The following is a 17,056-nucleotide window of genomic DNA, read 5'->3' as shown; positions in this document are numbered from 1 at the left end:
AATCTCTTTAGTTTCCTTTAAAAGCGGCTCAGTCGTATTTCCTAGAAGTCCATTCTAGTTATTTATATTGTCGGATACGTCATACAGAATCAGTCGTGTTTGATCTTTAGACGAGAGAGGTTGTGTTTTCTAAAATGTATCGAATCATTGTTTTGGGAGTGTTGTCACTATGTGGGGGGGCTGTTTCACACACTTATCACTTGGGAGCATGTCCGGTGGTGGAGCCGATGCCGGGTTTTGATATGAATCAGGTATTTGTTGCTATACCGGTTTTTTGTTTGGTTTTAGGTTAAAATAAAAATTTTATGGTATTCTTGAAGTCATATATTTGTATTCTGGAATACTTCATATGTTATTGATATTTTACAAATATCAGTTTATAGTATTTGGCAAAACATTATATTGTTATATAATTTATTTTTGTTTCGGTTCAATATTGTATAAATTTAAGGACTTTATTCAGAAATATTGGTTTCTTAGTAATAATACATTATTTATAATATTTTAAGCCACAAACAACCATCAGGATGAACAAATTCAGAATGATTAGGTCTACCACAATGACAAATATTATACCTTATACTTTACAAGTTTTACTAACTTTTGGCTTAAAGCAAGATCACGTAGATTTTTAGAAACAGATGCTTGATATTTTTTGCATCCCACTATCACACTTATATTATAAACGCTGAAACTATTAAACGGATTTTGATGAACTTGGTACACAAACAGGGTATGAGCTGACTTGGGAGGTAGGATACTTTTTATCCCGATTAAATGCTCCCTTGCGATGAAACAGGAATTATGATATCCGAGCGGAGCCGGGTCGAGCATCTAATACAAAAATAAAAACAAGGCGACATTTTACTTTATCAAGACGTATTAAGTTCGCTTTAAGTTATTAACACGCAACTATATATAATGATGTTTTTATATTATAACAACAGTTTATGTCGTATTTCCGTAATACTGAATCGGTCAAGTGCGAGTCGGACTCGCGGGTTTTGTACAAATAAGCTTAAGAACAAGTGCAAAAAAATATTGGTCAATTTATGACCCTGCCAAACGTTGCTTGACCTCGACTTCTTTATTATTCATTGTTATACTGGCAATAGAAATATACAATCTCATAAAAATGCTACTGGTAACTACGGCGGAGAGACAGACGGACAGACAAGATGAACAGCAAATACTAAGTAATAGCAGAGATACCAAAATACTAAAGATTGTTATTGATGATGTATGAACAATTGTAGCAGTTAATTAAAAAAGTAAATTCTATTTTTAACTATAAACTGGCAATATAACTGGGGACCGTTATCTTATGTACATAAGAATACGTAAGCAAAAGGAACTTGACCCCTGTATTGATAAGAAATATGTCAATGTGACTCATTCACATTGCGCTATAGTCATGCGCTTATTGTATTCACAGGAGAACATCTATTGATTTTTTTATAACACCCGTGGTATAAAGGATAAAAAGTAGCCTATGCGCTAACCTATGCTATGGTCTATCTCTATACCAAATTTCATATAGATACGACGAGCTGTTTTCGCGTGAATGCAACAAATATTCATCCATCCATACTTAAAACTTTCGGGTTTATAATATTAATAGGATTGTATACTATACATGTAGTACGCTTATTGTTATTGCTTTTGTAATCATAATATTAATTTAACGTGTAGGATCATTGTGAAGTGTGAAATATATTTTTATTTTTATTTATTTTCTATGATACAAAATTTTATGATAACGTATTTACTACGTCTTCCGTTCTTGATACGAAGGGTCAAAGGTACCTTACTCTAGTATGACATCACAATTTTGAGCTCACGCTCACACTCGCACATCTAAATTATCTTAATAGAAACCTATCACAAATACATTCTTTTCCAACCCGAAACAAGTACCCATCGACTTTACGTATGATCATTTTTTTATATTTTTATTTAAGATAGATAAATAACATAATACTGTAGGAAGGATACATCCGAAGGATAGATTACAATCTATACTAATATTATAAAGCTGAAGAGTTTGTTTGTTTGTTGGCTTGAACGCACTAATCTCAGGAGCTATTGGTCCAATTTGAAAAATTATTTCAGTGTTAGATAGCCCATTTATTGATTAAGGCTATATATGTACCATGGGCGAAACCGGGGTGGACCGCTAGTTTATTATAACTTTAGTATTATAAAAGTAGAAATACAATAAATTAGCTTTTTGGGTTGTTTATTTCGTAAAAAAAAAACATTTGTTTAAATCTGGAATTATTAAAAAGATTTTTTATTAAACAATAGCGATGGATTTAATTCTACAGAAATGCATATAACCTGCTCGCAAAAATACATATACCTAAAAAAAAAATAACTGTTAAAATCCTATTTTTTATATTTATATATATATATATATATATTGTTAAATGTACCAATATATATATATATATATATATATATATATATATATATATTGGTACATTTAACTTAAGTATTTGTTTGAATTGACGAATTTGTGCATCCGTTTTAGAATACTACAAACTAAACCACTGAACGGACTTTAATAAAATTTTTCACAATGTGTGCAACAATATTCTTTTTAAAGTATTGTTTATATTCAATTACGATAACTAATATGACTGTCCGCGAGAAGCCGGGGCGAGTAACTATACTACTCTGCTAATAGACGTTACAACTTTGAAGATTACCTATTTCCTGAGCTATATATACTTCATCTTATCAATTTGTCTAGATCGACTCAATTTTCATTCTTTACTATGTAAGTATAGCAAGTAACTTTCACATCGCATTTACTATAATTCGTCATGGTATAACAGCTATATATAGTGATTGAATTCAAAAAACTCAAGAGAAATACGTTGTATTTCTTAAATTGCTACAGCGCGGCTTATTTCGATTCAGGGGACGTAATGTTTGATAGGTTAAAAAAAACAGTGTTAAAAAATTAAAAACTAATTGAGTATCGTCAAACAATTTCAGATGCTCGGAGTGTGGTACGTCATTCAGAAGACTTCAACCGCATCGCATTGCATCACATACAATTTCACCAGAACCGACGAACCGGGCACATATCAGCTTCAACAGGATTCGCAGCATTTCATTTTGGGACTGACACCACTGAAGCATGATTATAGGTAAGATTTTATAACAATATCCATAGTTAAAATGGTAGACGAGCGCGCTTTGTCACGAATCGGGTCAGATCGCACTGGGGAAGTACCACACCCCCGCAGAAGACTGGCGTGAAATAGCATTCTTCTGGGTTTCGTATAGTGCGTGGACCGGAGACCCGTAGGCCCTTATCGTTCCTTTTCCTCACCCTTTTTCAATCCTTCTTTTCAATCGTCAATCCTTTCCTTATACCACTTCCACCGCAAATGTTCATGAGAGGTGGTGATCGCTTATCATCAAACGCACAGGAACTCAGTTGCCCGCTATGACATAAAAAAACCAAGGTTAAACATTCAATACGTTTTGATATTCAGGAATAAGGAAAACATTGCCTTTAAATGCAGGACAATTCGAAGAATTCTACTTCCTTCTTTCTTAAATTATAAACGTGAAAATTTGTTTGAATGTATGTTTGTTGCTGTTTCATGCGAAAACCAACTATCGGATTTTGATTGTACTTGACAGTGATGCAACTTATGTACCAGAATGACACATGAGATGTATAAATACTTACTATTGTTCGCGGGTGAAATCGCACAACACAGCTAGTAAAACTCAATTTGATTGAGATGTAGGTAGTTTAACAATTTAATGACGTAACAAATGTAAAAATGAAAACAACCTCACAACAAATTAAATACATATAGACAATGTTTCCGTTCACACGATTTCCAATGATCGAACAATGGAATATTAGTTGTAAATAATTATTACAATTTAATACAATGAACACGACTAGTCTCTAGTTATTCTTTATCTACAAAATAATTATCTGTGTTTATATGTAACTATATCACCATCATCATCGTAATCAGCCCATACGTTCCCACTGCTGGAACATAGGCCTCCTATGAGGGTCAGACCATAATCCAACATGCTGGCCAAGTTCGGGTTGGCAGATGTCACATGTCGTTGAACTTTTTGATTCTTGGATATGCCGGTTTCCTCACGATGTTTCCCTTCACCATTTTAAGCAGTGGTGATGTTATCACATGTGCAGATAAATTGAAAAATCAATTTATTTCCTGCACGCCCGGTCTCGAACCCCGACTTATCGATTTTGAAGTCCGAGGTTCTCCACTGAGTCACCACTGCTGTTTTTTTCGACTTTCTTTTATTTAATAAGATTCTCTCCTTATTTGTTTCATTGCTTTGACCTCTTCTCTTTAGATAGAACAATGGACTATTCGTCTATATTTCTTACTCTTATTAATCTAATTTACAGATATACTGGAGTACTGACCATCCCTGATATTGCAGTTCCTGCCAGAATGAAAGTCAGGTTTCCTTTAAGTAAGTATAATATTACTAGTAATGAATTGTTAATTCGGTTTTATACACTTAGGAAAGCTCTTAAAGGGAATGTGCTGAAACTCAAACTCAACTGTTTATGAATAGTTTTTTTTTTTAAATTGCTACCAATTCGGAAGGTCGCTTCTACCGAGAAGAATCTACAAGAAACTCAATAGTTATCCCTTTAACTATCTTATTATCTTAAACCGTTTTTGAGGTCAATTAAAGTCTTACAATAACAATTTTAAAAGATCATTTAAAACCATACCCAATATAAATATTGTACCTACCTGATTTCGAATAGTTGTTTAGGAATTTTGAATGGTATATTATATTAATAATATTATATTTATTACAAATATATAGAAAAGTAATAATATTTCTAAATGTCGAACCTTATGTGCATACTAACTATTCCTAATTTAATTACCTAGCTTAATTATATTGCTCACTAAAAGACCTTCGTTTATATGTCCTAAATACCAAATAATTCAACATTGTCATGACTATTAATTCAAAAAATTGCATAGCTTTGCTTTCATTCATTACAAATACCTTTTTATGTGACACTCAAAGATTATAAATATAATAATTTATAAGACACTCTGACCCGACAAACGCTGTTGTACCTTACTCTTATCATTTACATAATGTAAAATGGGCGTTGGCCATACTCACACCTACACGATTTTCTGATAAAATTTCATGAGAATCAATCCAGCCGATTTGGAAGAGTATGGTAACTAGCATTGTGACCCGAGACTTTTATATAATACTAGCTGCGCCCCGCGGTTTCACCCGCGTAAGTCCGTATCCCGTAGGAATATCGGGATAAAAAATAGATGTTGGCCGATTCTCAGACCTACCCAATATGCTTACCAAATTTCAGAGGAATCGGTCAAGCCGTTTCGGAGGAGTATGGCAACGAAAACTGTGACACGAGAATTTTATATATATAGAAGAAAGATAAAGGTATGTCCATTTTTTTCAGGTGTTGCTGGATCTGCAACGTATACAGTTATATCCACTGACTATAATAAGTACGCAGCTATTTTCACATGCCAGAAGCTCGCGTTCGCGCACCGTCAGTCGGCTACCATTCTCTCAAGAACTAAGGAATTGGACAAAATGTTTGTGGACAAAGTGAGTTTATTAGAATTACATTGATTCATGAGGACTTGTGATTTCTTCCTTCTATTATTAAAGAACAATCAAATAGGCATGGATAACAAGTCAAAGATCAGTAAGAAATGTTTCGCGACGTTATCTGAACCTACAAATATTTCTTACTTATTTATACATTTCTTAGAAATATGGAACTATAAGAAACTATAAGTAATAACTATAACTAATAGAACTATAAGAACTTTTATAATCTATATATATATAAATTACGTGTCAAAGATAGGATAGCATATATTATTTCGATTACGATTTACTTTGGGGGAGGTCTATAGTGTCCAACAGTGGACGTCCTAAAAGGCTGAAACGACGAAATTATTACCCGAGCGAAGCTAGAACGTGCAGCTAGCAATGAAACAAATGTTATTATGAATTATTCCGTTGCAGATGCGCACTAAATTAGCTTCATTTGGTGTAGACCCATACGATCTATCAATTATATCCCAAACTGAGTGTCCAAAACACCCCAATGGTACCAGCGAAGGAGTCAACATTAACATCGATCCTGAGACGTTCTCTTCCCACAATATTGGAGAGGCTGTGAGGAAAACTGGAGGCGTTATCGGTGAGTAAATTTCACTTTTAAGATTTCATACACAATAGTTAACTGACAAGATTGAACGGTCAAACTGAGCTACCGTTTTTAATATTAATTATTAATTTATATATAAGAAAATAAGGGATTTTCGTTTTATCTCCTGATTTATTATAAAAGAGACCATACGTGCAGTTGTGCGTAGAGTCATAATTTATTCATTGATCAATAAATAATTACAATACTCAAATTAAAATACTTATTTATTCAATTAGACTACTTATAGAAACACTTTTGAATCGTCATAACACAATTTTAAGCTTACACCATATTATCATGTGTACCGCTCGATTTATATCATAAAATTATTAAATTGACTATTGATAATATCAGCATAATATGTCATGTACTTGTCAACCAAATAAATCCTATTTTATTTCAGCGGACGGTGTCGAATATGTAGTGGATGCCGGTAAGAAGGTATATCATAAGGTAGCGAGCAGCAAAGAGGATCTCACGGAAGCGCCGGCTGGAAACAATCGTGCTATGAATGCAGATGCCGAATGGTTGCCGTAGAAACTGAGATACATACTATTTTATACTCTAGGTTATATTATAATTAGGAGAAAGTAAAAATGAATGTTAGGTCATTGATCCAGAAATATAACACAGCAAATCTTGTGAAGATATGAGAGGAACATGATTGATATCTAAAGCAATACTCATGTAATAATTTAGACCATAAAGTTTAATTATATAATATGTTTTCTTTTATTTAATGCAACAACAATGACGATGAGCCATTGTTGTGATACACCTCAAATAGAAGCTTATATAATTATAACTATAAAATATATCTACATTGCTTTGGTTTCTCTATCCATGATATAATTTTAAAAAATAAACGCTAACTTAAGTAGTATAAACGCGAGAGTTCGTAAGTATAGATCGATGGATGTTTGTTACTGTATCATATAAAAACTACCAAAAAGATTTTAATGAAACTTTTCAATAATATAGTTTTTACTTCAGAATAAAACATGATCTTTATAAATACTTGCCCGTGGGTTCGTCCGCGCGTGAAATCTAGCTAGTAAATTATACAACTAACAATACCTAAGTCATCTATAATATGTCATATGAAATTTAAAGCCCAATTACTATGTCATAAACCATACATAACTATTGCAAATATTGCTAAATGCTTGCCCATTACATTTAACACCATTCGTTTTATCCATCATACATTATAGTATCACAGATCGTAGATAACTCCGTTTATATTATTAGTAGATATTAGACCTCAGGGGGTCCTGTATGCGGTACATACGCATGTGACACTATATTCAATGAAACAGACAAAGATTTACAGGCGCTAATTATGTAAATACTAAATAGACAACAAAATAGATGTTAAAAATGTTCATAGACTTAACTTTGCATTGTTATATTTGCGCAGCTGACATATACCGATCCATTGATGCAGGCATTTTGTATGAAAACTTAATCTATAGCGGAAAAGATGGACCAGTTATCACTCAGGAATGTACATACATCTTCAAGAATTCATCTGATTGAAAAAAATGCGTTAGAGATTTTGTATTTAAAGTGAAACTTTTATTACATCGTCTCATTTTTTTTGGTCAGTGTATCGCATGTCGCGTGACGGTCGGCCGCGGAGTAGGGATAAAGGGAAAGGCGCTCGTCAGAGCAGCCGAGGCCAATATGGCGGCGTCTATAGTCCCATCAGCTGACCATCAGTTAAATATCTATAATGTAAAAAAAGTTTCACTTTACCGTATTTTCATGAAACCACGCAATCCTTTTTTCCGTAATCAGCTTATGAAAAACTACAAAGTTCATTAAGCAATGTATACAATATTTAATTCTATTTATTATATCAAAGTGTTCGCTTCAATAACATTCGTGTTCTTCAAATTGCTCTTGCTTGTTTTCGAATGGCTTGTCTCTCTTGCTCTCATCGTGTCTATAATTCCCAAGAATGGCGCCTCGACGAAAAGGTGGAGCACGATTGCCGTTAAGAAAGAGATGAAAACATTTCCGAGGGTAATATCGAGCTGAAAAAAAAACAATTAGTATTCATGTGTTACTATTTGATATTCCAGGTACAGATCTACATTCTACACTTACATAATACTGTATACCAATTTAGACATATTGCTTCTGTTTAAATTATTATATAGAAGCAAATTGTTATCTTTTGATAGTAGTAAGTAAAAAGTAATAAAGTATATCTTACTAAATGTATGATGTTGGTGCGTATCATGACACTGGAACCAGCTATCGATCTAAAAAAGACCTCGTGACAGAGGTAAGCGCAATAGGAAATTCTGCATAATACCGTCCAAGCGCGTGCCTCCAAGAATCCACGAATAGTGTCTAAAAATAGTATTAAAGTTAGCAATTTTATCAACGGTTTTGCAGACATTTTCGTACAACAGTCCAACTGATTTTTGTCGTATTATCAAGTATCAACTGCAGTTCCACCAAAAAATACCGAAACATTGTAAACTTATATTCAATTTTCGTAGGTACATATTTATATAATATACTGGCGCAAAGGAAAACTATAAAATAACGTTAAAAATAAAAAGCTCTTATCTCACCCTCAAATCGGAACACGCATCCAAATATTAGTACCGCGAAACATATCCCAAATAAAGGCTTCAGCAGTACAGAGAACAGAACTCGTATGTATATAGAGAGACGTGGACCGTCACCGTAGGCGGCCATGCCTGCCAGAGTGACGGCAAGAGCCGCTGGCACAGTTGCGTAGTACACGAGGAGGTACCTCTGAAAATAAGTAGTATTTCACCGTGAGATTCCAGTTCGCTTTGTCATGAATTTGACCAGACTCACTCGGAGAAGTTGAAGAGCACCACACCCACACACACTATTTATCTGAAAAAGTATGCGATTGCAACTGTGGACTCAAGGTCTGTATCCTTTTCCTTTCTCATCCCAGTCCATTTCCTATTTTTCGTTGTCAATACTTTTCTTATTCATTCATGCTATTTCTACTTAACTTCTGCAAATGTTCATGGGACTGGAGTTTGCTTACCATCAAGCGAACTAACTGCTACCCATTTGTCAGAAGTTTTATAGTTTCTAATCAATTAGATGAATTTTAATTACTGCCTTAAGTTAAAAACCCAGTGTTCTGTCTGTGTCGATTTTTCACCGACTAAAACCCAACTATGCTTTGGTCAGACTTTGGATTTGTAAAATCTTCCTTCGATCACAGAATTCGAGGCGTACGAAAATAATTTGGGATCAAAAACTATAAATAATTGACAGCCTATATAATACTAACCTTATACTTTTTAATATCAAAGTTGCTATTTTGTAAGTAATAGATAATAAAACCGAGGCTGAGGCCGACGATGAAACCAGGCACGTTAGTATGCGCTGGCTTGTACACATTCACAAATGTTGGATCAGTGACGAACATGGTTCTAACTGCTCTAAAATCAATTGAAGATAAATCGAAAATGTTAAACAAACATTATTAATATTTCATTTATATTTTTTGAACTAGAAATTAGTAATGACGATAACAGAAAGTCAATTAATAGATGTATCTATTCTAGTCGAACGTGAAAACATAATGATCTCAAATTGGACTTAACTTCTTTCAGACAAAATTATGCGAAGATCAACGTTCGGAACTGGTGGTTGTTTTTTTAATTGAATCAAAAAGTGTTTTATTTTGGAAATCTTAAAGCTTTAATACAGTTCCATATACTTTATATTGTTACCTCTTTAAATACAAAGCATAAATTAAAATTATATGGCTCATGTTCAGGAAGTACGTAGAATAACGAGCGATAACTTACTCAAAAGTCAGAACTAATGTTCCATTCAGATCTTGGAAGTAAGTGTGAAAAGCTGGCGCTATAACTCCAATCACGAACAAACTAATCAGAGCAATTCTCCTGATAAGTCCTTTACACAACACAAAGACGATCAATCCGACTAAATGCAATTGCAGATCTGCTGCCAAATACCTGAAATAATTAAAATGTTACATTAATTTACTGTGCCCAGCGGTTTCACTATCATACAAAAAGAGGGACAAAATTTTCATACAATTTGACATCTTTAGGATTAAAAAAATAACCAATATTTGACGTTGTGTCTTCAAATATTATGGGTAATGTTATCTCTGTGTACTTTACTATATGATTTGTTGACACGAGGAAGCGTATCAGACAGAGAGACAATCCGACTTTCGCATCTTTGGTATAGATATTTATAAATATGGAAAATGGCTGTTCCAACAAACAACAATCTCGGAATAAATCTCTAAAACCATAACATTGAACGACATAATGCTAAATAGAACATTTTTACTTTAAAGAACAAAAGAAAATTTGTGTGGCGATTGGAGAAAATCAAATAGGAAAAGTCCTATTTTTGCTACGTGATGTAATCGTGTCTGCGAATTTTTTTGAAAGAAATCTTACCAGACGTGCGGCATACACTGGCCATTGTTATAATAATTGTTTACGTAAATGAGATGGGACCACCATGATTGCCGGCAGTCGTTCACAGCGTCATTCACTACTCTCTGGAATAAAGCGATTATTATGTCATAATAAAGTCCTTCTTATAAATGATAGTGCGGAATAATGCAATAAATGAGGGGGTAAAGTTGGTGTCAGGTCATAAAAAGTTGTTAGACTTCAATATGTAGGGTCTCATTATTTAGGTACAATATATTTTTAAAATGTGTCTAGTCTTTCCATATACATATTAGCTCCTTAAAAATTTGATAAATAAAACATCGTTAGCTCTTAGAAACGAAGGTCGTTTAATTTTTTTTCAAGCTTTTAATTAGGTACTGTAAATAAAATATTATAAAAAATATATAGTTACTATTAAAGGAAATAATCTAATGTCATCAACTTGACCCTATGGTATAGGTAATTATGTAGTTATTTACTATTATAATTTTATGTGTGTCCTTGTCAGCTCAAGTTGTATATTACTACATATTAAATAAGTCAAAATTTAAATAATAAACAGACAACAATTCACCTTCAAATAGTAGAAAAATTTTGAGTTCTTATGATATGTGAATAAATATTTTCTTGTCTATAAGATTTAGTTACGTCATGTCTAAAGTGTACGAGTTTAAATGCAATTTGATTGAAATTAAACTTATTACAATATTGATTTATTTGCCTAACGCTGCCAAAAATTGTAACAATAGAGAAGTAACAGAAACTTCATTACTAATAAAATAACATCCATTATTAAATATTTCACATCACCTTCCAAAATGGACCCGATCCAGCGTATCTGAGCCATGTAGAGGTAAATGCTAAAACTACTACGTACGGCGGCGTCAATCTAGGAAAAAAATCAGAATAAAATGTAAACGAAAATGCAAAAAGAAAAGCAACATATAGATTGTAAATCAAACAAAAACAAAAAAACAACTATTCTTTCTTGTAAATAGATAGGTAGATTTAGAGAACAGATTCTTATTAATACATTGCTAGATATGTCACCGTATGACTAATAGTGGCTCTGAGGATCGAGACCAGACGAGCGTGGGAGACGTAAATTGATTTTTCTATTTGTCTGGACATTATTCAAATAAATAATAGATTGTTTCAATTGTAAAAAATGTTTACCTCAACCATCGTATACCAAATCGTTTCGGTATTTCAAGCCAATTCAATGTTTTAGTCTCAGACGCGATTTGCAGATTGTATGAAAGTAATAATCCCGAAATTACGAAAAATATTTGAACAATAATTGTGCCGTTGTATATAAATTGATAAACCACATTGTCATGACTCTGTAAAACAGGGAGATTATGACTATAAATAAGATCATAAAACCATCACCAAACTGTTTGTCGAAGGAAAATTTTATTTTTAATCTAGGTAATTCAATGTTTTTTGCAAATACATAGAAATTATTAAAAAATTCGATTTAAAAATTTTTGCTGTCTTGTTTGCCCAAGGATTTTTTAATGTCATAAGCGTGCAACCTAGCTGGTGGTTCGCTTGATGGTAAACGATCACCACCGCCCATCAACATTTACAGAACATTCGCCCGCGTTCAAGGGGAAGGATAAGGAAAGGATTGACGACTGGAAAGAAGGCATGGACTGAGAGGGTGAGGAAAAAGAAATGGGCTTCCGGCTCCACTTACCCTATGAAACACAGTAGCATGCTACTATTTCACGCCGATCGGATCTCTGTATGGGTGTGGTACTGCCCCGATACGAGTTGGCCCAATTCGTGCCGAAACGTGCTCGACTCTCACATGTATGGCATAGGATTAATACTATCGTATACACTTCCTCGAGCCTCAAAATATCTCTGTACCAAATTTCATCCAGATCGGTTCAATGGCTTAGACGTGGAGAAAAGACAAACAAACAGACAGTTACTTTTGCATTTATAAATTGTAATTTGTAGAGATAACTCCCGATCAACGCGAATGTGAGCACATGCCCAATAATAATGAACTTCCGCTAACATTTGATTATTTAGTGAAATTATGTATTATTCTGTTTTTTTTGGTAAGAAACTGACTCACCATCACTTCGACTTACCAATTCCAAAAAGTATACATTCTGACAAAATATCACCAATGGTAATATTGAATGTCCAACAATAACCAGCGATATTGTTAACGTTCTGGAAAACAAACATTATTATATACATTCAATACATTATTCATCCTTTCATATGAATAAGAGCATATCTCCGCATCGAGCCGCTGTGTGTCCATTCCAAAATAACATCCAGACGGATAAACAATGCAAATTAATAACATTTTATGTACACATATTACTGCTTTTTGTTTGCCTTGTAAACAAAATGACTTTTGTTTTACGTGAATAAATACATATATAATTACTTTTTTTATGATGAGAATAAATATGCTGATAATAAACGATATTGATTTCTACCAGTACACGAAATAGAAGGCCTGCCAATAGACGACAAACTTAGCATAGGTCTTAATATATTATTTAATTGTGTTTTTATTGCTGACCTTGAACAACCATAAAAGCTGCACAAACTAACTCTTCGAGGCTATAATTCTTTACGGTTTTAACTAGACATCGTATTCTATGCATATGTATATTAATTAGCATATCAGCGCTAATTGCATATTTTTTCGTAAAATCCAAATAAACTGCATATCATCTCTATGTTTATATTGTAAACATAAACATAGAAATGATATGCATACATTTTTGGTGTATTTGCATGTTGTATGACCGAAAACTTAATTTGAAACATCGAATTGCGTCTTCGATGACTTGATTGTTTATTCTTTCAAAATTACTAAATAATGCTAATGTAATTCGTACATGATTTAAGCATAAAATACTTATACAATGATAATGTAATGTTTATTTATCTCCAATAACTTTTTGCGATAATTTTTTGTGGTCGTATATTGTTTATTTATTTTTGTACAAAAGGTTGAACGTGCAGGACATAATTACACAATAAACATAAACAATTTATTCAGACAACACGAAAACAAAGAAACCGACATGTATAAATTAGTAAAGAAAAAAAATAACGGCATGTGTAATTGTTTCTTTTAATTAATTGCTCCGCCCAATAAAGCAACTCCGCCAATATGACAGTGCCAACACTGAAATTTTGTTCAGCCAGGCTGATACGGTTTTAATATTTAATATTTGGAACTGGATGAAATAACTTGTAAATATAATGTTAAATGTCTATACTCACTTCAATGCATCCAGACATCGCAATCGGTTCTGGCGAGGATCTGATCTGGCGCGGACATTGAAGAGTTTTGAGCAATTTCTTGATAGCGAAAAATTTATGAAATATTTATGAGCTGAAAATGAAATTCTATTTTATTATGCTTTCTAAACTGTTGAAATCCATATTGCTGAAAATGAATTACCATTTTTTACGTTACGCCTTACATATAGAATATCGTAAAAGCTTGCTATTATGTTGATCATTATTATAAATAAAACCAGTACAACAACTGCTATATCTCCACCATCAATTACCATTTCTTCGTTGGATTTCGTACATTGAAAGTTATCAAATACTTTGGCTTTAAGTTTGTATTCGTTCCATAAAGACTCGTTCAGGCATCCCTCAAGGCTATCTTTTGTGCCCAATGCTTTATCTTTTATATATTCCCGACATGACTGCGTTAAGCATATTCCGTAATAAGGTTTTGTATGGTTGAAATGGCGATCACTGTTTTCTGAATATTCCTGAAATTAATTATGCAGATTGTTAAAAATAAATATATGCGTCAGTGGCATTGAAATATTATTACCATTGTCATCTTTGAAATCTCTACTAATATTATTAATAATTTGAACATTTCGTCTATTACGGAATTTGAGTTCAATCGACAGATATTATATATCAAAATAACCTTAACTTCCGTTGACAAAATATTTGTTTTCGTAATATTGGAAAAATTGGCATATCAAAGTAATTATGGTAGATTTTAGAGATTCTTACTGGTAACATATTAAATAAATTGGTTTGTAAAACACCATTGCATAGATTATACACATATATACAGGCACATCATTGCTTCGTAGACAGGAGAAGGTTAATTAATCGTGAATTACATATTTGTATATGGCTCTAACTTTAAACCCATTTCAGTATAATTTTTATAAATTTTGTAATAAAATCTCATAGATTAATTCACCTTAACTAGTTCTCTTCCGTTATATGTGTATGTGAAATATTTGTTTGTTCATTTTACTCTAAGCTAAGGTCAAGATTCACTTCACGTTGTTGTTACTTCCCGCGCAAACGGCTCGACCATTTTGGACAACGTTAGTGTTTCTCGTCCCTTTGTCTTTTTATTCTTATATTTGAATATTATAGGTAGTACTGACCTAAGATACTACTAATAAATCTAGTTTGAAATACATTAACGCTTCCTATTTGTGATAACCCTAATAATGTCTATCTATATTCTGTACTACATGCGCCACGCGGTTTCATCCGCGTAAGTCCGTATCCCGTAGGAATATCGGGATAAAAGGTTGCCTGTATGTTATTCCAGTTGTCCAGTTACCTACGTACCAAATTTCATTGCAATCGGTTCTGTAGCTTTTTCGTGAAAGAGCAACAAACACACACACATCCATACAAACTTTAGCATTTAAAATATTAGTAGGAAGTAGAATAGTAGGATATTAGTGGGATAGGATAAAAATCGTAACACATTCTTTGGCAACTCGGCCTTTTATCGAGTGTTGCTTGTGATTATTATAAAATCTATTACCATATTGTGATTTTCATTGTGTGTATATTATTTATATTAATTCACATCAAAGATTTAAAAAACAGTTTCAGACATAATATCACATGTCATGATGTCAGTTAAGAATGCTTCTCTATTCCTTATTTTTTTCGGATGTTAAATTTGTTATTAGGTAAACTAAATAGAATTACTTATAAATTTACGATGATAATAATTTCTAGTAAATTATCTGGCATCTGTTTTCAAGTTATTGAGCCCAAATTTTCTCACCTGAATCATCGTAAGAAGGTCGCTTGGGGCATCTGACACTAAAGAGAATTCCACAGCACAATAAAAACCATCAGGCTCGTTTAAACATTTATCATAATCATCCAAACGAAATTGTGACGGCATACGATTGAATTCCGTTACTGAAAATTACAAAAATCACACTAATATTATAAATGTGAAAGTTAGTTTGTTTCGATGTTTGTCCGTCAATCACGCACGATTGAGCAATTTACACTAATATTATAATGAGGAAAAATTTGTATTTTTATTTGTTTGTTTGTAATGGATAAAGTCGAAAACGACTGGACCGATTTTTTCAATTCATTCACCATTAGAAAGCTGAAACTTCACTAAGTCACATAGGCTACATATGTACCACATCTGGCGAGGCGATCTGCTAGTCCATGATAAATTCAGAAATTTGACTTTGAAAATATAATTTACTATTGATATTTTTAGCATTAGGTATATTACTTTTCTCTTATTATGTCCCATAAAAGTGGTCGAATTTGCTTAAAGTGTTTGAAATGTAAGACTCGTTTTTGTGTATCTACATGGGTATTATTATGAAAATTAAACCAACAAATTATGAAAAGATACAAAAGTATTTATGAATAAATGATGCATTTTATTCACGCGATTTCGATACTATTGACAACCTGTTACAAGGTAAGCATAACCGGTAGGTATTGGGTAATCATACATAATTACACTTCACGTTACACAGCTTCAATTAAAATTTGTGCAAGCGTGCTAACTGCTAATAATTAATTAATAGTGAAGCATCTGACTGAAAATTGGTTAATTGTTTAAAACATATTTAAAAAAAAATCCGAATACCATAATTATAAAATTATATATTTTGTGCCAAACGTGGTTATTTATTTCATCGTTTTACTTTTAAATTTTTTTTTAGAACCGTATATTTACCGTTTAATCTGTAAATCACGGCATAGCTGCTATGCAAAATTACAATAAACAAAATCACAATCTTCATTATTGTACGAAATTAAATTATACAACTTATATAAATTTTACAACTTATATCCACTCGCGAGGTCTGGTATTACAACTTCTATATACTCGCAAGGTCTGTTAACAACTAAAAATGGATTTCTCGTTATTGCTTAGAGGCATAAGCTCATTGTCATTTATGTGTTACTAGCTGCGCTTCGCGGTTTCACCCGCGTAAGTCCGTATCCCGTAGGAATATCGGGATAAAAAGTTGCCTATATGTTATTCCAGTTGCCCAGCTGTCTACGTAACAAATTTCATTGCAATCGGTTCGGTAGTTTTTGGGTGTAA

At 32.8% G+C, this 17,056-nt stretch overlaps 2 protein-coding genes across 2 annotated transcripts; one reads left to right on the top strand and one right to left on the bottom strand.

Moving 5' to 3' along the window:
- Positions 1-80: 80 nt before the first annotated feature.
- LOC119834378 (apolipoprotein D-like) lies at positions 81-6,966 on the top strand. Its single transcript, XM_038358726.1, has 6 exons — positions 81-251; positions 3,004-3,158; positions 4,421-4,488; positions 5,480-5,631; positions 6,058-6,235; positions 6,648-6,966. Exons 1-6 carry the CDS (start codon positions 135-137, stop codon positions 6,779-6,781), a joined length of 804 nt encoding a protein of 267 aa, XP_038214654.1. The 5' UTR covers positions 81-134; the 3' UTR covers positions 6,782-6,966.
- A 106-nt stretch (positions 6,967-7,072) lies between these two features.
- Positions 7,073-16,833, bottom strand: LOC119834367 (nose resistant to fluoxetine protein 6-like). The gene is made up of 13 exons (XM_038358714.1): positions 16,682-16,833; positions 15,752-15,891; positions 14,141-14,465; positions 13,960-14,071; positions 12,801-12,885; positions 11,869-12,035; positions 11,503-11,581; positions 10,693-10,796; positions 10,063-10,233; positions 9,540-9,690; positions 8,833-9,019; positions 8,466-8,605; positions 7,073-8,283 (listed from the first exon to the last, which is right to left on the bottom strand). The coding sequence occupies exons 1-13, from the start codon at positions 16,746-16,748 to the stop codon at positions 8,101-8,103; spliced, it is 1,911 nt and encodes a 636-aa protein (XP_038214642.1). The 5' UTR covers positions 16,749-16,833; the 3' UTR covers positions 7,073-8,100.
- Positions 16,834-17,056: the final 223 nt, after the last annotated feature.

This window comes from Zerene cesonia, chromosome 2 (genome assembly GCF_012273895.1).
Source record: "Zerene cesonia ecotype Mississippi chromosome 2, Zerene_cesonia_1.1, whole genome shotgun sequence".
NCBI lineage: Eukaryota > Metazoa > Arthropoda > Insecta > Lepidoptera > Pieridae > Zerene > Zerene cesonia.
This window is presented reverse-complemented; position numbering and strand designations above follow the sequence as displayed.